At 45.2% G+C, this 21,840-nt stretch overlaps 1 protein-coding gene across 3 annotated transcripts in view; it reads right to left on the reverse strand.

Moving 5' to 3' along the window:
- Nucleotides 1-21,840, reverse strand: part of SLC35F3 (solute carrier family 35 member F3) — a 148,149-nt gene that overhangs the window by 2,488 nt on the left and 123,821 nt on the right. For all 3 annotated transcript variants that reach the window (XM_085219717.1, XM_085219716.1, XM_085219718.1), the window contains 4 exons: nt 3,357-3,576; nt 1,861-1,986; nt 1,490-1,682; nt 212-301 (listed from right to left, as the gene is read on the reverse strand). In XM_085219717.1, coding sequence (XP_085075843.1) covers nt 212-301; nt 1,490-1,682; nt 1,861-1,986; nt 3,357-3,576 — 629 coding nt within the window. The remainder of the gene's footprint in view (nt 1-211; nt 302-1,489; nt 1,683-1,860; nt 1,987-3,356; nt 3,577-21,840) is intronic.

Here is a 21,840-nt window from a genome sequence, read left to right on the forward strand (position 1 = left end):
AGCAATTTTAGAAATTGTAATAGCTGTACAATATTCTACAATATGTATTTAACAATTAGAGTATACACTTCTAATCAGTGTCATCTCCATACATTTCTAAAAGAAGATCTAAAATGTCTTTAATGGAGGTCTTTGCTTTTATCCCCAGCAACCATCTGGGAGGCTGCAGATCTCACGTGTTCATCAAGATGCAGAAGTCAGAAATCCTTACCCGCATTGACTGGGACGCTCAGTACAATTCCAAGAGAAATCAAGGTGGGGTACGTAATAGCAATTCCGAAATTCAGTAGGATATTGAATGCTGAAGAAGGAAAGAAAACCACCTTTTACTACCATGAAACTAAGCAAAGAGAATGTCACTTGAAATGTCTTTGCTTTATTACTCCCTCGTATGTTTTCCACACAGAAAACAGGGATCTACCCAGGATGCTGCTGTTCACAGAGAGCTCTGTCCTCCTGGTGCCAATGGCAGAATCAGGGTGAGGTTTGGGCACGACCCATCTCTCAGTGTAATGTTTGGTAACACAGGTGGACTCCTGGCCCTTCCAGCTTTCTTCACCAATCCACCTGGTCTTGTGGTTGGCAACCCTGCCTGTGGCGGGGGGTTGAAACTGGATGATCTTTGAGGTCCTTTTTAACCCAGGCTATTCTATGATTCTATGGTTCTGCTGAAAGGGAATACTTCTCCTGTAGGATATTTTTGCCAAACAGTTGCTTATGTCTGGATATATTAATGTATTTATTTATTTCAAGAGAACCTAGCCAGTACTGGTCAACAGGCACTGAGGCACAGCTTTCTCATAATACATGTACGTGTACTGTGACTACTTAGGGTAAAAGAAGCAGAGATTCAGGAGAGGGTTGGAGAAGAGCTATTTCCAGCAGAAATGAAAGGAATGTTTTAGGTTATGTGAAACTATTACCCAGTTTAGGGACAAACTGTCAGCACTCTCAACACACCTGGTTCAGCAAGGAACAGCATCACACTTGTGATGATCGTGAAACAATAATGCCTGGATTTAGCATCCTGTCCAAGCTGAGTTCCCTTTGTAGCAGAAGACAGGTGGCCAGCTACCCAATCCCTTCAGCCTCAGGCAGTGCTACATTTTCAAAAGGTGCTTGTCAATTAGGAATGGCCATGAGCTATTACTTCTTTCTGTCAACAAAGGCACCGGAGGCTGGCCTTGATGGGCAAGGCCTAACCTCTGGCTTGGGTGATGCTGATGATCTCAAGGTGTAGCGGTAAGGAGATCTGCAGTGAAATCTTGCAGCACCTTTTAATGATGGCCTTAATGCTTGGGTTTGCCCGTAACAGCAGGAGTAGGGTCTGTATTTCCACCTAGGAATGGGCCCCCCATGACTAACTGAGCTAAAACTTAGAAGAAGGAAAATTGGCTCCAGTATGTCAGAGAGCTGTAGCTTCCACCAGTGGCCAGTTTCTGGTGTGTTGTTCCCCCCCGAGCAGCCCAAAGGCTCCCTGTGTACTCACTCAATAAGAGAATTGAAAATCCGCAGAGGTTTCCCCAAGGAACAATGTCAAAAGAGCTCCAGTATTCCACTTTGGTAAAATAAAGGATGACAGGAATACAGGTAACGAAGAGGACATTGAAGACGGCCAACACGGACAGGAATAAGGCAGCTTCTCCAAATTTTGCACTGCCCAGCAGAAGTTTGAATAAAACCTACAAGACAAAGCCACACGGGCTGCTGTAAGTCTTGCACTTCCCTGGCAGGCAGGCAGCCTAGCTCCAGCAGCTTCCCACGTCCTGTCTCTGCCTGGGGCAAGGGGACTGTGAAGGGAGCACGTATGCAGCAAAGTGGGCCAGACACCTTCCTGTGGGGAGACCTAGTTGTGCTTACCTTGTAGAGAGCAGACATTGAGGCAGAGCCCACCACCAGGGCTATCCCAATAACAGAGTGGCTGTGAAACCCATCAGCGTATGTCATCATCACTATCCCTGCAATAGCAAATATAGCAGCCACGATCTGGTTGGAGAAAACAAAGAAAGCTAGTGTTACTGGACAACCCCCAGTGTGGAAAAATGTGAAAGCGGCTTTACGTGAGAGGGTGATACTTCTGTATCATCTGCCCCTGTCCTGAGATAGGAAATGAGTATCAACCCAGGTTGGTGACTGAGGAGCTGATGCTGCCTTCACACGCAGTTCCCTTGGCTGGCCAGGCTGCAGGGAGAGCTCTGAAAGAGAGGCTGTACTGGGCAGCATGCAGCAGGCCAGCCTAGAGCATCCCGTCTTGGACTGAGGTGAAGAGAGGGGTTCATCTCTACCATAGAGCTTCCCCATCAGTGGGTTCTGGCAGCACGTATGAGACAATAATACACAACTAAGAAACCCCTGGCGCTGGCAGGAAAGGCTCTGAGTCCTAAGGCGGTTATGGGAGAGAGCACATACGTGCCAGGACAGAGAGCAGTGGTTGCCCATCTGCACACCTCCTCCCCTGAGACCAGTACTGCACTCCTCACTGACAGTGCCGCAGGATCGATGAAAACCAGTAAAACACACACTTTTTCACTTTGATCAAAATGGCCAGCATAGCCAGCTGAGATAAACGTGACACTTGCCTGCCTCCAGGACTATCTCGGGATACCCTTACTTATGTACTCAGCAAAACCCAGTTAATTTGTTTTCTGGCTACCACTACCTGGGAGCTGGATGGGTGAGCACAGACACCAGCTGGCAGGGCCAGGCTGTTGGCAGGGTGTCGTGCAGCACTGTGAGCTGCCTTTGGCTGCAACCCTGCACGGCCATCCAAGCCTCCTGCTGGAGGGGAATACTTCCTGCAAAGTTAATTCTCAGCAGTGAGGTACGCAGCTTCTCCTGAGCACTGAAAGCTTTACTCGAGTTGATGAGCAGAGAACTCTTCAAACAGTGGGCAAAATACAGGTCTTACTGCTGTGATTGCTGTTATATTAACATGTGACTGCTGATATGGTGAGGCCGGAGGGACTCATGGGGCCTTTTGGTTTGGTTTCTGCTGGGTCACCATGGTGGATGCCAGGTGCCATCTGCCCAGCTCCGCTGCCAAAGGACACTGTGTGCCGAGGGCTGCCAGAATGGCAGCGGGGGCTGCGAGGTTTCCAGTTCCCTTGGAAAACTTTAACTCAACAGAGACAAGCAAAGGCTGTTATATGCTCAGAGCAGCACGGAGACAGCAGGCAACCCTGGTACCCTGTTCTGGAGCAGGCTACCTCATTTCTGTTGGGAAATGCAGCAGCAGAGACTCGTCCTTGTTCTCCGTGGGTCTCTGTGCTGCCACTGCACAGGCCATTGCTCTAGGAAAGGGGAAGGAAAGGCAGAAGGAGAGAGGAAGAAGGAAACAGAGCTAAGGATTCACTTACCCTCACTCCCATGAACCTGTCCCGTAGAACAATCCATGAGAGCAAGAACACAAACGCTTTGTTGCAGCAGAACAGCACGGAGACATCCGTAGTGTTTATTTTCTTTATTGCATGTAAGTAAAGGTAGTTTGTGAGTGTCCAGAGAACACCAAAGGGTGCTGCCTTGGTAAAAAACACCTTCAAAGTCAAGCCGTTGTCCCCAAAAAACTGGCAGCACTCCCTACAAAAAGGAGAGAAAGGCAGCATTAGTACACCAGCCAGTCTCAGGCTGCAGCAAACATAGGTTTCTTTTCATTCTTGCTCCTTGTCCTTTCCTCTGGGGAAAGAGGCACACATACCTTAAAGACAAGGAGAAAAACAGATCTCAGTGCCTGCTGCAGCAGCCATCACTGGGCTTGGGCTGTGCTTGGGCCTGGCTCAAGGCTCTGAGCTGCATTCCCTGCTCTGGGATTCTCTTCTCACTGGTCTCCACAGTAATGCTTCCTTGTACCGGTTTTCTCTAGTTTCACTAATTCTGGATTGCTTTTTGTAGGCTGCGGCTTCCAGAGGAGGCCTCTTCAGGCACAGGTCTCCCATCGAGCACCAGGCTGTAAGGGGGCTGTAAGTCAATGAAGCCTGAGGAGCATTAGGAGAAATGTGGTCCTGTTGTGCAAGGATGACTCAATACGGTAGTCATGAGAAGCAAGACAGGGCTGGGAGGTAACCCAATAATACAGTAATCCCAGAGCAGCTGGCGCAAAAACCACTTCAGAAGAAAAAACCTTCAGCTCTAGATGTTTTGACAGAACATTCTGGATATAGTTCCTCCTGTTGTCTGGTTATCTCCATTTGGCCCACAGGGGCACTCTGTACCCAGTGTATATCTTGATGCTTTTATTCTGACAATAACAGAGCTGTGACTGTGCAGGCATGTCTGAATGCACCGAAGAGCCTGCCTATGGACATTTTAACAACTCTTCTGCTAATGAAAATGTAACTTGTTAAGAAAGACAAAAACCACTCTAGCTAGCCCAGGAGCAGTCCATAAGCACTCAGTGTCCCACAGTATCCCAAATTTGCAGGATGGATGGGCAACCTGGGCTGTCCCCTTGCAATTCTGCACGACAGAGAACTGCAGCTGTGCCTGCAGACTTGGGCAGTGCTGTGAGCCTGTGCTTATGGATGTGATGGTTTTAAGCAGAATGCAGCATCCGCATGGGCACGCAGCATTGCTTGGTGCTATGGCCAATGAGGCCATAACCCTATGGGCTGCTGTAGGGTCAAGGCATGCCCTGGCACTGCGTGTCTCCACATGGTAGGACTGGAGCTCTGCTCTAATCATGGTAATCATTTTACAAAATAAATGCAAGGCATTAGCAAGGCAATAGTGAAAGGCTGTGGAAAACCAGGTTGGAAAAGTCAAATGAAGAGTTCTCACTGCTTTGATTTTTTCACTCTGAATTATTGCTTCATAACCCTTCATGTGCTAGTTCTTGTTTTTCCTCATAATCTTTTTAATGCGTATCTTCATTAACACAGCAAATGGCAAATTAGCTCTGCCCCATTGTGCATGTCTGCAGCACAACAAGGCTATCAAAATATCTGTCACTGGAACTGAGCATCCCCAGTGAGGTTAATGGCAAGCAATTGGTACCAAAATCACATACTAAGATTTAGTCATGTTGAAAGCAGGTGCAGCAGTCAAATAAAGCCTGCAAATAAAAAATGACACTAAAACTCTTCCCCCACCCCCGCTGAACTCAATTACATGCTTAACAATATTCAACTTCCACCGCCTTTTATGTCTTTACCCATTGCTAGGTAGTTGGGATATTTCTCACTGCTTTGAACCTCATGCAAATGAATGCATGCAATTCTGCCCAAACTGGAAGGAATTCTTTTCATCTCTCTTTGCAAATAAGACCATATCCCAAAGAAGAAGGTAGACAAGAATCAGACAAAACACACACAGCAGTTCCCCCGGCCCAGGGATTCAGCCTCCTGCTACTCTTTGCAAAGCCAAACTATGCCATAAAGGTGAATAAGCCATTGAAGCTGTCATTACATTTCTGGGGTAGATGCAGTAAGGTAGGAAATACCTGGGAGGAACGCACATACGCTTTACACAAGCCAGCTATTTCACTTTTCAGCCTGCTAACTTCTTCTACAATTTTCTTACTGTCAGTGTTCATACAGCAGCCTTTTCCAAAGCATATTTTCTTCTGCCATTGCTCCCAGTGGTTGATTTTTGTTCTTTGTAGTCTCTACTTCTTGCTTTGTTTGACCTTGCAAGGTGTGTACCTGCAAATTGAATTTAGCTAAATAGCTCCTGATTTTCACCAGTGAGCAAAGGCTCCCTGGAGCAGAGCAAAGCAGCCAGCGTGCCAGGGAATCTGGCTTCTTGATTAGAGACTGGCAGGCAAAACATGTTTTGCTGATGCCTGCACTGATGTGGCCTGCATGGATAAATAGTCTGCAGCAACACTGTTAACAGTCAAACATTCTCCATTCAATGCAAAAAAAATTGTCACGAACCAAAATGTCACATCTTGTCTTCTGCAGGACCTGAAAGCTAGCAGCAGTAAGCAAAAGCCAACAGGACAGCTGAGGTGCTGTGGCAGTTGAAAGAAGGGAACAGAATGAAAGACTTTTTTTCATAATTTATCCTGTTAGGGCCATAGCATTCCTCGTACATTATGTTCACAAGATAGGTAGAAGACTGCTGTGCAGAGATGAAATAAATATAAATTAGGCAAAAATATTCCTCAAAACTCCCCTCCAGGAATGTACACGGTGTGTTTTCTAAACTATGGGATCAGGCCTCCACTTCCCTCTCCCTCATGCCAGTGCCCATGTGGAGTGTAGTCACATCACTATTAGCCTCTGGGTGGGCAGATGTTAGAGCCGAGCAAGCAGAGGCTGCTTCCTGATCCCCATGTAACAAATGGCAATGCTGAGGCACAGAGCATGAAAGTCCACGTGTACTTGAAGGATGCAGCATGAGGAAAACCTGTAGGCTGCGCTTTCTGAGATCTGGGCCTTGCTTTTCCTGCATTGTTTTTTTGCAGCCAACTTCTCTTACTGATCAAGACAGTCTCTATGTGCTTTTTTCTGCGCTGCTGCAGGTTCAGGTGCCAGCAGAAGTTGCATGGAGGCTCCTGTGGCATGTCCCAGATCAAGAACCACTGCAAATAAACCCACCAGCCTCAGCACTTTGCAGAGAGGTGCCCAGCATGCCTGTACTGCCTTCTGAATCTCAGCCATGGAAAAGGTGAAGCTTGCACCACTGTGTCCTTAGAAAGGTCAACGCAGCAAGGGCAGTGACATAAAAGCACCATTTCTGCAGCAGATTACATGAGGAAAAGTTTCTTGAATTGATTGCTCCTGGCTATGGGGTCAGATCAGTTTGAGAGCATATCTACAAATCTGACAATGTAGCAGCAAGCTCAAGCAGCAGGTTGCTCATGGCTGTGCCATGCCAGCACTCTGCTCACAGCCTGGCAATGAGTCCAGGTCAGTGCCCAGTACATCCTCTTACCATCCCCGCTAGGCCTCAGGGGCAATGTCCCCTACCCTGCTGTCCCTCTATGTGCCTGGGACACCACAGGATTTTCTTGAAACTCAGAAAGGATAGAGAAGCTCCTGACATCAGGTACCATACACTTGACTTCCTCAGCTCTGGGGATGAAGAAAAAGGCTTGAAGTGAAGCTTAAAGAAGTAAAGGTCTGAAGCTTGTCACCATACCTACCTGCTTACAAACTGGAAAACACTACCTGAGATACTAAGCAGTTCCTCAGAAATTGACATTATTTAAAATAATCCAATGGTTGGTTAATGCCCATATTTATCTGTAAGTATTTTATTAAATGCAAGAAATGACCCTAGAAGCCAATCCAGATACAGCTACCACTTTTAACGACGTTGAGCAGTACTTGTTTCTACATGTAATTTGGAGCCAATGTTCTGCCCTTATACTTTTGACTATTCCGAGAGTTTCCATCTGATTGCTGAAACTTACTTGGATAGGAAATGAAATGAGAAAAATGTCTTCTCTTGAATTAAACAAAAAATCTCCAGGCTGATCTCAATCCTCCCAAGTAGAGTGGCAGAGGCAATTGGTTTTGTTGTGCACTGTACATGTGCCAAACTATGTATTTGCACAACAAATGGTCCCAGGAAATGCTTTGCTGTGGATTTACATAATACCCCAGAATGGCTCCGAAAGAAGCAAATAATACAAATCTTACAAACCACACGAATACATATTTCCAAGACAAGTCCTAGCATGCACTCAGAAGCCTTAATGAGACACTGTTTAAACTAACAACAACAAGAAGCAGTTTAAAAGTACAAGACCAGATTGCAAGGAGAAGTCACAGAGTGCAAATTGTCCTAGCAAAACCTGGGAGCCTTGGGCTGCAAAAGCATGGAGAAGAGTCTCCCCAATGCCCCTGATGCCTCTCATTGTCATGCCTACAGCAGTTAATCCCTTGTCCCTTCCATTTGGGACTGTCCTTCCTCAGGGCGTAGGTCTCTAATCTTCCCAGTGCTTCCTAGCTGATGATGATGCCAAGGGACATCAGCACCTTTTCTTGAGGGGCCTGGCACTGTTCCCTGCCTGCAGCACGCTGCCAGCTGTGGGACTTCCACCAATCCAGAGTGGAAAATACAATTTTGGAAAATGCAGCAAATGCTGCTAGCAGAAAGAAGCTTTTAATGCAGCAGTGTGCACAGAGCCATCAGGCAGTTGAACTTCTCACATGCTGCATTACCCAGCAGTTTCCTAGAGGTATACAGAGCCTAAATTGCTTTATACTTCTCTGGATTATTGGTTTTACGCAAATAAAGTGTAATACTAGTGTTACATGTAAACTCCAAACACTTGTAGACCAGACAGACATCACATTCGGATGTACTCAGAGCTGAGCTTTTTGGTGCTGCTCAAAGGCAGCATTTTGTGGAGCAGCTGGTTACACAGTCCACAAGGGGATGCTGCCCTTGACTTCACCTGCTTCAGCACACAGCATCTGTCTTAAATCTAAGCCAGATCCCAGCCCACTAGAGGCCAGTAGGCACTTGGATGACACATTCGCCCAAAGTAGAACGAGCGGCTGATGAAAGAGGGAGTAGAAAGAGGACTGGACACTTTCCAGGTGCAAGGGGGGAGCCCTGATGAGCCTGTGGTGCAAGCTGTAGGCAACTGCTGCTGCGTGGAGTCAGCGGATGGGCCCATTTGCACAGCAGGGTGTGAGGGCAAGAGACTCCTTTCCAGGCTGATGTTGGGCTGAAAAGGAATACACAGAAAGGACTGCCAGCTCTGACAGCAGCACATAAAAGCACAGGCTCAAGTAGCAGTCAGCCTGTTGAACCAGGACTAATCACCATCCTTCCTCCACAGCAGCAGGAGGCTGGTAGGAGTGACCACATAGAGCACAAGCAGAAGACTTGGTCAAGATCAAGTCACAGCATAGTGGGCAGGTGGCTCACATTCTTTCTTTTTCATTCAACAAATCAAGTGGATTCCATCATTCTGAGTAATCTTTCTCACTGTCCTGACAGTGTAGCTGGCTTAGAGACCTTAGAGCCACACCAACCCCACATCAACCCCCAGAAACCTCCATGTTCCCTGCCGGACTCTTCTCACTCTGTCCTTGAATCTGACTTACAAGTTCTCTCTTGATTCCACCCTCGTATTCTGTTGAAAAAGCAATACATTCACGGGACGCCTGTAGGTGCAGAATGGATATTAAGACTGTGACTCAAAGGCAGACTGAGTCATTCCAAAGCTATGACTATCTTTTATCACACAAACTGACAGGAGATCTAATGGGAGCTGTGACTGCAGCTGACCATCCATTTTGACAACAACACTGCCAGTCATGTTCAGCGTGCACTGCGTGGCCTTATCTTCCTCCTGGACTCATCAAGACATGATGAGGACAGGGAGAATGCAGCCAGAGGCACTGACATGACCAAGGTCTTGCTTGCACAGATTTCCAGCCTGGTAGGGTAGCTGACAGGTAGGAAGGCTGTTCTAGTGCATCCCACCTACCTAGTGACTGCGTGGAGCCAATGAGCACTAAGTAACTGGGACTCTCCCCTCTGAAGGCAGTGTTCTCCCCAGCAGGGTGAGCAGCAGCACAATGTAGCCAGCCGCCATTTGGGTACTGCACCCAAGCTCTGGGACATGTGCTGGTGCCACCCATTAAAAAGTGAGCTCAGCAGGCTGCAGAGGCACAGTTAGCAGTGAAGGACTTCCAGACTGAAAAGCAGCTGCCAAGGGCAGGACTGGAGGTTGGCTGTGAAGCTCTGCCACAGCCTTCCCATAGAGCTTGGCCAGGCCCCAGGCTCACATCCCCCCTTCAGCAGTGCCCTGGCCTGCTGAGGTAAATGCAGCCAAGCACTTGTGCAGCGCTCGGTGCGTGGTGAGGGACAGCGTATACAAACCCAGGGAGAAAAAAACTAAACATTGGGCTCTCAGGCCTTTCACTGCCGGAGTCAACATCATCACTGCTCTCCGTCATCAGCCAAAATTTCCATTGACGTCAGTGGAAGTTTGGGGCATGAAAGGCCTGTGGTGTCTGAAACTGTGCAGCGATCGCTTGAGGATATCTTGAGCTCGGCCTGTTCTGATTTATATCCGGCTTGTACGCTGCAGCTGTGACCTGCGCCCGCTGCTACTTTTTGGAAGAGTCAACTTCTGCGAGAAGCTGGCCAGCTGGCCTCCTGGGAATCAGGGTTCTGTAGCCGTTGGTGCAGGCAGACATAAAAGCAGGCAAGAATAAAACATCTCTGTAACAGCTGGTGCCTCGGCTTTTGAAATGTTCAGGTTTTGGCTATGCTTATTTAGAAGCACACTGCTGATGGGAGGGGAAACAGTGCTGTTGCATCTTGGGAGAGGGAAGCAGCAAGACATGTGGCAATACAAGGAGGAGAGAAATGCCACTGTGGTAACACTGGCTGCACGAACACCAGTGTTACAATGCATATAACCAAATATATATATGCTAGAACATACACACGTACACTCCCACACATTTACATTGGACTTTCATGTCTGTCGATGGTCAGAAAAACCCCACATAAAGCTATGTGTGGTTCTAGCTGGAAAAGCAGTCAGCCTGTGGCTCTTCTTGCTGGTGATACCATGGCCTTAGACCATGGGCAAAACTGATCAGCTCAGTAAATCCTCACTCAATAGCAGCATCAAACTGTAGTACAGATAACAAGGGAAATAACCTCACAGCCTACATACTAACTGTTCAGCACTGTGACACGATGCTGGGGCAGCTGGGAATAGGAAAGCATGCGATTCAGGGACTACTGAAAGAGATACTATCGATTCAGCATCTAATCAGTGAAAAGAAGGAAAGCTATACAAAAAGAAAGCAGAGAGCTCACTGACACATCAGAGAAGCTGACACACAGCACAAATTGCTGCTAGATGCATTAAGTAAACTGAGATTCATAAAGGAAATTTTTTCTAAATACTCATACTTATGGTCATTTTTTTGAGTACCCTGTGTCAACAACAGGTGAATCTTTTCTGCCCAAAGTTTGTTTGCCTTTTTAGTTACACTGCTGATGTCTGTTTAAGACAAAATCAGAGCAGCTCCTATCCAGTATGTTCTAACTTCAATATGTCTCGCAAAAAGCAGCACAGCAGAGGGGTGGCAAGTCCTCAGGTTCCCATGGGGGTGGCATCTACCCTCATACTGGAGCAGGACTTAACAGCACACTTCAGAGCACAGTGATCTTGGAAACAAGTGTGTGAGCAACTGAGAGACTCAGCAGCCTTACACCACATGAAGTGAAGGAGTACAGCTGATGACTTTAGAGCCAAAAGGGTGGTGTTATAAAACACCACATACAGCACTTCTGAGATTCGTATTTCCCAACAGCTTTACTTGTTTTGACCTGTCTCCCGATGGGATATTTTTTCAAAAAACATGTTCTACACTAAGTTCCTATTGCTGGCTGCATTAATTTATTGTAATATTGATCTTAGTATGAAAGATAATAACAGAGTGATACATAACAGTAAGTGACTTCTCTCTGAGTTACTGGTACATTTAGGTCTCTCAAGGCACGCAATAACTGAGAATAGCTTGGAAGTCAATTACTTTTTCTAGAGGAGAAATATGTAATTTCTGACTCCCAATATGAGTACTTGCTTGTTTCAAAAGCAGACAGGCAAAACTGAAACTACTGACACCCACTGTGTTTTCAAAGGATTGAAAAGCACAGAAATGGAGCCATGGAAGCTCAAACTGCCAGAGACCATGCTGAAGGCAATCTAGGCAGGTAGAGCTGCAGTGAAGAGTTGGGGGAAACTCGTGGTTTGAATCTTTAAAGCCATCTGCATGAGGAGGAAGTGCTGCCTATGTGCCAGATATGTACAGAGAATAAGATGGCTCCAGACACCTGACATTAGCATCCACATGCATATGTGTATATTTCCTATGATGTGTGTCTGATAGAAGAGAACTATGAAGAAGCCCATTAGATAGGCAGATCACAGAATGGCCTGAGTTGAAAAGGACCACAATGATCATCCAGTTTCAACCCCCCTGCTATGTGCAGGGTCACCAACCACCAGACCAGGCTGCCCAGAGCCACATCCAGCCTGGCCTTGAATGCCTCCAGGGATGGGGCATCCACAGCCTCTTTGGGCAACCTGTTCCAGTGCATCACCAAACTCTAGGTGAAAAACTTCCTCCTAATATCTAACCTAAACCTCTCCTGTCTCAATTTAAAACCATTCCCCCTTGTCCTATCACTATCCAGCCACATAAACAGACATCTTCCCTCCCTGTTATATACACCCTTCAAGTGCTGGAAGGCCAAAAGAGGTCCCCCCAGTGCCTTCTCTTCTCCAAGCTAAACAAGACCACTTCCCTCAACCTTTCTTCACAGGAGAGGTGCTCCAGCCCTCTGATCATCTTAGTGGCTTTCCTCTGGACTCCCTCGAAGCTGCAGCAGGGACGACAAGCTCCAACAGAGCCTTGCTTGATGATGCTGTTGTGAACTCAGGGTCCTGAAGCAGGAAGAATAGCAAACAAGCAAACCAGAGAGCTGCAGAGAGTACTCTATGCACACTGTTGCACTGGACTGCCCAGGACTTTAAAAATAGTAAGTTGACAAGGTCATTAAGCCTTAGGGTCCTTTTATTCCAGAATAGCATAGCTTTATTTGCCTCCCTGGTTTCACCCAGAAGAACTAGGTGGTGCATATGTGGGCTGCTTCTGTGCCCCCACTTCTGGCACATGTGGTGTTGATTTTTTTTTTGCTACTCTAGACTTTACAACCAACATCCTCATTAGAGACAAAATAAGAGCATAAATAACCTAATGGGGTTATTAGTCCTCAATTGCTTCATACAGAATGAAGTAAAGCAAGCATGATATTAAAAAGAACAGAGCAGGAATACAAAGGGAGAGAGAGAGATCAGATAGAATTGATTCGTTCCACAAGTAAACTAAGAGATGATGACCTGAAGTAACTGCACTACTGAGAGGTTATAAGAAAATGAGAGTCATTTGAAGCTTGTGGCAAGACCAGAAACGACAACAGTGGTGAGAGACACAGAAATCCAAGGGAAGCAGAACTTCAGATTTCAGATTTGCTGAATTTAAAAAAAAAAATAAAAAAAAATACTCAAGAGTTCAGCTGGTGGAGCAATCTGACACTGGAGATTGCCAGAACTGCTGGAAGCCATGAGCAACTCTCAGAATGGGATGCTTGCAATTATTATTTATGTGTTTGGAGGGGATGTGCAGCTGTTCTTTGAGGCCAGGAAGAAATTTGCTTTAAATCTGAAGCCTTCCACAGATACTCTGCTTCAGAGTGCTGATCTGGATGCTTTAGAAATGTTACATTATTTATATGAAATAATTCATAATATTAAGGTTTTACTCCTACAAGAGAAGAGATGGTGGAGCCATCATCAAAACATGGCAAGAAATCTCTAGCCAGAGACTGGTACCACAGAAGTATGAAAACACAAAGCAGTCAGGTTTTCTCACTGCGTGGGGGGAAATGTCAGTGCCTTTTGGATCAGGCTGCTACAGCACACACTGCTCTCCTTCTTAGTAACATTTTTTATGTACTTGTTCTTTTTCTTTTATATTTTTATTGCCTACTAAACAGTTTCTTTCAGCTCTGCTCTGTGTGATCTACAGCAAAAGGAAAACAGTTCTGTCCAGAGGAACACTCTGGAAACATCATCCTGACAAGGAGAGAGCTGGTACCACTCCAGCATTTAATGTGACACCCTAATCTTGGCTGCAAATCTGCATACGAGGATTTCAACCTGGTCACCACTAAAAATACCAATTCACTTCATAGAAGACTTAGAACCAGTAAGAAGTCCTTATCTGACACGGTGATAGCGCAGGAATTCTGAACAGGGTGCAGAATTCTGAGTTAATGAACTGGGAAAGCCATCTGCTGGTCCAAATGCTGTACTTGTGCTTTCAGCATGAAAATTATTGAAGTAATAATACTTTTGCCCATCTTGTGCCAGCGTGGGATAGACTTGGCAGTGCCTGTGAAGAGATGGACCCATACAATGCAGGAATTACCAGCCTGGGTTTGCCAAGCCCCAATCTGTTTCCAGCATCATCCTTCTGCAGGACTCCCTGCTCTTTCTTGTCCCCTTCCCACTCTTCCACTTCATTCACCTTGGAGGCATTAGATAGGCACCCCTTACTCAGCTCCTCTCAGCCTGGAAGACAAGCATAACTCCCTGCTGATGAGGAGCAGTGAGAATTAATTTAGTTAACGAAATGTTCATTAACTAACACACTCTGAACCACTTAGGTACTTCAGCTCTGCGTTTGCACAACTCTTGTCTTTGAAAGGATGATCTAAACTGCAGATGCCCTACTCAGCTCATCTGAGACCATGCCAGCCTCGCCAGCATGAGAATGGTCCTGCAGGTGGCCCTGCAGGTTGCTGTGATAAAGAGCCATCCACCCTGCTGCAGAGCCAGCTAGATTTACTAAGACTACATTGCTTGTAAAGAAAACAGTAAAAGTACCTCCTGGGAAAGAGCACAGCATACAGTGGGAGAGTTAGGACTATCTGCAGTGGAATTACATTGTCTAGTAAGAGCACCTGGAATAATGGAGAGAACGGTCCTATGATACTTAAATGGTAAAGTCTGACTGCTGATAGTAAATTCCTGGGGATTCAGGAGCACAATATCTGTATTTGTCTCAGAAATGTGAATGTGACATTTGAAACTGCCGAATGAAAATGTCAGATTTTAACCTGGATTTCCCTAAATTGGAATAGATGGTGCATTTCATGCTAGAAATGTTCTGACCATTATCTGCTTCTGTGTTTATTACATTTTGATGTGCCTCTGGTAATGGCTTTAATAAACTGCCTGGAACAGAGCCTGTTAAAGAGTTTTCTTGCATTTAGATGTTCAGACACCACGTGATCAACTGTAGCACAGATGATCATCATTTTACAATACAGAATTTCTAAAATAAAACATAAGAATACCAGGAAAGACCCAGAGGAACTAAAACTTGATTTAGGGTCACAAGAGTAATTTCTGTTCTTCACACATTTTTGACTGTAGAAATCAAACTCTTTCGCTACGCATCAGCTAAGTGTGCAGCACATCCATTTCTACAACATTCACTTCTAGCTAAAACGAAATAGCTCTGTTTCAGACATGCAGCTGCATTTTATGGCACCATCCTTGAATTAAAGGGTAGGAGTTACAGGGAGTGTGGGTATGTGATTCTCGAAGCAATGCTGTAAGGGGCTGTGCAGTGAGACTCCCTCCTGCCTGCAGGTCCTGGAAGCTGAGCTGCAGTGAGGACAGCCAAGTACTGCCAGATACATTACCGGGTTCATTTGTCTTCCACCTTCTGCTCCTGTGACATGCTTATTCCTTCCTCCGTTTTGGAGAATGACCTTGTGATCCTTACTTCCAGGATAATGCTCTGCTTCCAGAGCAGCTGCACCAACAACAGTCAAAAACCTGTTCCCTTCTCACATGGAGCAAACACACCAATAAGCACAGCGCATCCTGGCTGCAGGTTTGCAACCTGGGAGAGGAATGGACAGCCACTATTAATGCCTGAACTGGAGGCATGCCTGCTCTGTGTTGTGATTTTTTTTTTTTTTTAAATAGCAGATTTATAAAGCCCCTGGACTTAAACTGTAATTATAAAATGGCTTTTCTGGCTTTCTCCCAAAGCTGTGGCTCCACAGACCTCTATCCAAATATACTACGTGATTTGCATTGGATACCCTTTGGCTGTAGTTATGGTCAGTGCAATTGCAGCCACGTACAAGGATTGCATGAGAAATGAAAAAGCTTGGTTTTATAGCAGAAAGCATGCAAGGAGGAGGCAGAGCATTGCTCTGAGAGCAGCTAAAAAGCAGAGCAGAAAAGCACAGTCGGCTGCCCTGTTTTGGCGTGCCTGCAAATTCTTACACATGCATAGCAGGGGGTGTTGAAAAATTTAACAGAATTACTGCTGGGGATGCATCACTGCCTACATATTCTGTAAGCACTCATCTCAGTTGAAGAGCAGGCACACATTAATTTAACCAGATGACTTGTTTGTGTTATCTGGAGAAACAGGCTTACATCTTTCTAAGACTCCCACAGATTTCTCTCAACCTTGGATTTCAGGAACAACTTTTGGTTAAAACAGCCCACCCATGCTGGATACCATACTGCAGGCCTCCATGGGGAACATTCACAGGGAGACTTGTCAGCTGCTTTCTACCTCTTTAGTGGACTTCAGTATGATCTAGATATCTTACTTCAGGTTGTGACATAAAGGGATGAGACATCAGCATTCCACTGGCAGAAAGCTCATTTCAACAAAAGAGGAATCAGATCTTTAGAAAATCCTGGGCTCATCCTCATTTACAAGAGCATCCCTTCCTGTTCATCTGCCACACTGTGCTACCGTATCACATTCTATGTTGCTCAAGCTTACGGATCTCAGCAAGGAGCAAGAAAAGCATCATCCCAGTTGATGCCCTCAGGCTTCTGCCTATCCTTCCCTCAGCAGGTACTGTGGGAACAATGCTATCCGCCACATGGACACACACAGAAGCAGTCATCACTCATCACAGATTTCAGCAGATTTGTGTGCATGTACATGTCTCAGCCCTGTCTACAAGCCCTGTGACATGGGCACAGTATTTGTTGGAAAGCACCTAACTCAAGTCACCAGTGCAGATCAGAGTTTCCTAGGAGTTCACTTCAAACAAACATTGAGCAATAATGACACTTTACACAGCTGCATGAGGTAGGCAAAGGTAGCATAGGTTTAGGTAATTTAGATCCAACCTAGCATGCATGCTAGCAGAAAAAGGGAATTAAAAATAAACAAACAGAGCACAAAGATACGTGAATGAACAGTTCTGCAAGGAAATGTGTCTGGGCTTGAGTTAAGTCAATGTGTGGCCTGTGAGAAAGAATGAGACAAAGACGACTAAAGCTAAGTCTCTTTACTGTTCATCTCATCACATGGCATCTAAGGAATGTATAAGATGATGGATGTCTTAATCAGTTCACAGCATCACAGCTGCTGAAATAGTTGGTAGGTGGGCTGAGCCATAAGCCAAGACATTTCATGTGAGAGAAGCTCAGCAGACAGCTTCAGGACTGGAAGGAAGAAAGTCATGTTAACTGCCCAGCAGAAAGCACAGAAATTGAAGATACAAGGCAGGGGGAAAAAAAAAATTCTAATAATCCTTGCTCTTCAGTTTTGATGCAAAATTTAGTTCATTACTGTACTTCTTTGACAAATGGATATTTAACTTTTTTCTTAATGATCACTGAGGCTTGTAACAATAATGATGCACATACCAAACTAGAGGAACACGGTTAGTGCATATCTTAAAAAGCAATTTTCCCTAGTTCTAGAGAGTAATCTGTGAAATAACGGCAGACTTACTTTACTAACTCCCTGTCTCCAGATTTTCTCACATTCAGTACCAGAATAGGTAATGCTGTTTTATGTAAGGCTGCAATTAAAAGTTAGAGGATCCTAAGAGACCTTTGAAAATTGAGGTTTGTGTGTGTAAGGCAAATGCTTGCAATCAAATCTAATGTATACATAAATCATCCCAGAAGTGAAACCAGCAGAGACAAATGATTCGGTACTGAGAAAGTTCACTAAGTTTCTCATTAAGACAATATAAGAAGAATTTGACAAATAATCCACAAACAGTGCAAATGAGAAAGCCACAAGGAATTAGTGAGTTTCTCGACGTTCACACTAAAAAATCCTGAGAAGACCATATTAAACCCAAAGCATAAATTAATATTCAGGTCCTGAAAGACACTGACTTTTTCAGTGGGCTGAGGACTGTCAGCACCCACTCATTTCAAAAGGAATTATGGGTAAGCGACACAAGAGTTTTAAATAGAGATTTTAAAGAGGAGAAAGCAGTTAAACTTGGCATTGCCACTGCATGGCATCAGCCACAACAAGACTGTAGCCCAGAAGAGGGTGGCAAGACATTGTTTAGAGGGAGTTTTTCACCTTGGAAGTAGGGACGGCATGCACAAACGGTCATGAAGAAATAATTATTTATCAAAAGCTAAGAATTTGATATAAGTACTAGGTGTATAAAGAATGAAAATGTGTTGTTTTCCAGGAACTCTTCCAACTCTACTGTAATTCATATCTGATGGAAAGAAGAGGCTTTACTACTACTTTGGCACAGCTTTGTCCCAGGGCACTGCACAAACCAGAGCAGGCACTTGGCCATGCTGACAGAGGGCTGGCATGGCTCCTGGCTGCTGCCTAAGGCATTAGATCTATCCTGCAACGTGTGGGGGGGATGCAGGGTGGTGTAAGGGGAAACTGAGTACCCATCCCACAGCCCGGTTAGGCACACTGGTGGGGAGGGCCAGCCTGGCACGTTGTGCTCACAGGGATCTCCTGGATAACCACTGCTCATGCTCCTGCTCTGAAATTCAGAGGGGAAGGAATTTTCAGAGCTGTGCTGGCAGTGCTTGAAGACAGGTGCTTGAGAATAAGCAGCTTTCCCACTGCAGGAAGGCAGGTGTCAGCTTGCTCAGCAAACAATCTGGGGCCTGATCCTTGAGACTATACTTGGCCCCAGGGACCCACAGAACAAGGCACATGTTGTGCAAGGGGATTTGTTCACCCCAGTCAAGGTCATAACCTATGTTTACCCTAGAGTTAGTACACCTGTGGCTTTTTTTTTTTTTTTCCTTTTTGAACATTTTTGCATTTTGTAGGAAAACTTCTGATCTGGACGATACTCAATCAAGACTAAATACAATACAACATACGGAATTTTTCAGTCACCCCTGCAACTTATGTCTAGTTGCTATTCTGCATATCCCTCTACTAGGAAACTGAATGTCTGCAGAAATTACTTTTGCCACAGGATTCCACAGAATTAGCAGCATGTAACCTGTAATACTGTACTCAAACACATCATTAACAAAATGGATATACTTATTCCGGACATAAGTCTTACCAATGCCCCTCCCTGGTCATGGTGGGAATCACAGAATTGCAGGGGTTGGAAGGGATTTTAAGGGATGATCAAGTCCAACCCCCCTGCTAAAACAGGTAACCGTACAACAGGTAGCACAGGTACACATCCAGCTGGATTTTGAATCTCTCTATAGGAGATTCCATCACCTCTCTGGGCAACCTGTGCCAGTGCTCCATTACCCTTACCATAAAGTTCTTCCATACATTAGTACGGAACTTCTGACGTTCAAGTTACTCCTTGTTTTATCATGACACACCACTGAGAAGGGCCTGAAAGAAATGGACTCAACAGTTTCATCTTCTAGGAAAGGCTGCTCTCAGGGAATTGATAAGAGTTGACTTTGGGGAACCTTCATTCAGATTGCCAAAAGTAAAACCACCTGTTGTCCCTCTAGCACGTGTAGGCGCACGCATACATATGTACATACATACAACAACAAGGAGACATTTCCAAAAACCTTCATTACTTGCTCACTGCTCCTTCCAAATGAGTTACTGGTTTCCTCATAGTCATCCATAAGAGCAAGGAATCCAACAGCAGGACTTTAGGAAAGCTGCCCAAAATACTTTAACACCTCACTGAGTCTGTCACAGATAATTCAAAGTCACAGTGCCTCACAAGTTCCCCATCCAACATCCTGACTTACAAAAGGCATAATCTGGCTCATTTACTGCGACTGTGCAGTGGTAAACTGTTACATCTGACTCTTCCGTGAAATGCTCACCTACAAACTGGAATAAAGATCTTCAGTGGCTGTGCTCAGTCCTTTTTAAAACATCATGGTCTGTGATGAAGCCGAGAGAGAGGTTACTTAATAAACTTAACCCCTTCAGAGAGAGAAAAAGTACACTGCGCAGCAGTTCCTATCATCACAAATTTCTTTTCAGACCACTTCACAAGAACGACAATCATAGCAGTGCAGCATCACTGTGAGGTGAAGCCCTTCACTCAGAGGCCTGGTAGCAGGGTGCCCGTCACGGTGTTGGGCTTTGTGCTGGGCCCCAGCAGGGAGCACTGAACTAGACTGCAGTAGAGGCAAAGCACAAGACAGATACTAGGCATCAATTGGGCATACTGAGAGCTGCGTATCACGTGGAAGAATCATGTTTGAGGTCCTGAGTGAGCCTGAATCCATGCTAGTGAGCTTATCTGTGGGAGCAGGTTAGTTCATCTGCGATAAACCTCATCAATGAGGCCTTGCATTTAACCTCCTGCAGTCAGTCTTACAGTATTCTCTGCATGTCTACATTTTGTGAGGATGAATTAGCTCAGATCTTTACTTCTGGGTGAGGAGAGGCTCCTGAGCAGGAAGCAGCACTGGTAGGAAGCCACAGGTTGATATTTATGCCTGTTTACAGGATGCAGTTCACATCTCAGCCTTGTTGTTTCTACCTGGGACAAGCCCCTCAAGATGAAGTGCCAGCCTGTACCACTGTGGGGGGGGGGGGGGGGGGGGGGGGGGGGGGGGGGGGAAGGTATCATCACCTAGTTATTCTTCAGTATTAAAGACACAGCAAAAAGCACCAGCAGAGAATCAAGGGCTTTTCTCATTTGGCTGATGCATATTACTGGGGAGCTGGAAGCAAATTTCAAGTGACAAACTCATCCAGATCTTCATCCTGACCAACTCCAGAGCTGCACCAACGGGAGCTATTTTTGGTTTGAAAAGAGTGTAAATGAATTGAGAGTTTGGCTTACGGGGTTACGGAGAACTGGATAACATGATGACAGCAGGGCTTTATAAACATTTATTATTCAAAATCTCTTCTGCAAATGCAGATACGCCTAGGCAATTATCTCACTTTAGCTGCAGATGGGCAATTTTGATGCGATTATTATGCACCTTCAGTACTACAAAGCTTTCAGCGCCATTCCTTTTGAAAATGACTAAATTATACAGATTGACAAAACTAATGAACTATTGCATCTTTTTCCTGTCAGCTGCACACCATCTCGGAGGTGCCATCAGTGAGCTTCATGTGGCAGAGCCTCACAGTCACAGCTGTGGGCCCAGAGCACAGGAGAGTCCAGCTTCTCACTGAAGGAGGGCAAACCGACCATAGTCCTCAGAGACCAGGTTACTGAGAAAGGATGGTTTACCATTACACATTCAGATCATGGCATTAAAATGAATCTAATATACTGTTTGTCACCTCCTTCACAAGTCTCCCTAGGGAGATGTTTCTATATTATCTAAAATCTTGGTTAATTACTCTTCTGTGATAGACTAAGGCTTTATGGGAAAATGTGACTCCAGATATCAGCAGTATAACAGTGGAACACAACAACAGCTTGTTTTTAGCACAACTACTATGGAGGAAACACACTTGCCTTCCGTTTTTTGAAACTACTTGTCTCTGCTTTCTTCCAGCAAACATATCTGAGAAGCCAACTGGTAATTTTTAGACAAAACAAAGTTCTTGAGATAGATAATATTTTACAGCTTGCCATCCAGAAGGTAGGTCCAAACTTAACTACACATTCAACTGATATGATCTTCCAGTGCAATGTCCTCATTACGATTCCTGTTAATTTAAAAATAAAGCCAATTAAATACCCCCCTTTGAAAAGATCTCAAGAAAGTATCTTATCGGTTTGGTAAATTTTAATTGTACATTCATGCTTGTTAAGAAACAAATCTGTTAACACATAACATAGCTGTTGGTGGTATGATTAAATACTTTGCAGACACGCTGACACGACTGCAGTCACATAAGAGGGGTCTGGACCCCTCTTAACTTGGATATAGCTCTGTGGCTGCTGAGCCCCATCAGGCCCTGGAATAACCTTAACTAAGAATGGACTTGACCTATAAGCAATACCTCTAAGCACACTGTTCACTGAAACAATGCATGATTTTCTGATCGAGCTGAACTCATAGAAGAGGATGTATAAGTACTATTGTTTGTATGAGTTTTACACTGCAGCAGAGCTCAATGTACTCTGCACTGCAGCAGGCCATGCCTGCCCCTTTATCTCTGA

Source organism: Meleagris gallopavo, chromosome 2 (assembly GCF_905368555.1).
Source record: "Meleagris gallopavo chromosome 2, MGAL_WU_HG_1.1, whole genome shotgun sequence".
Classification (NCBI taxonomy): Eukaryota; Metazoa; Chordata; class Aves; order Galliformes; family Phasianidae; genus Meleagris; species Meleagris gallopavo.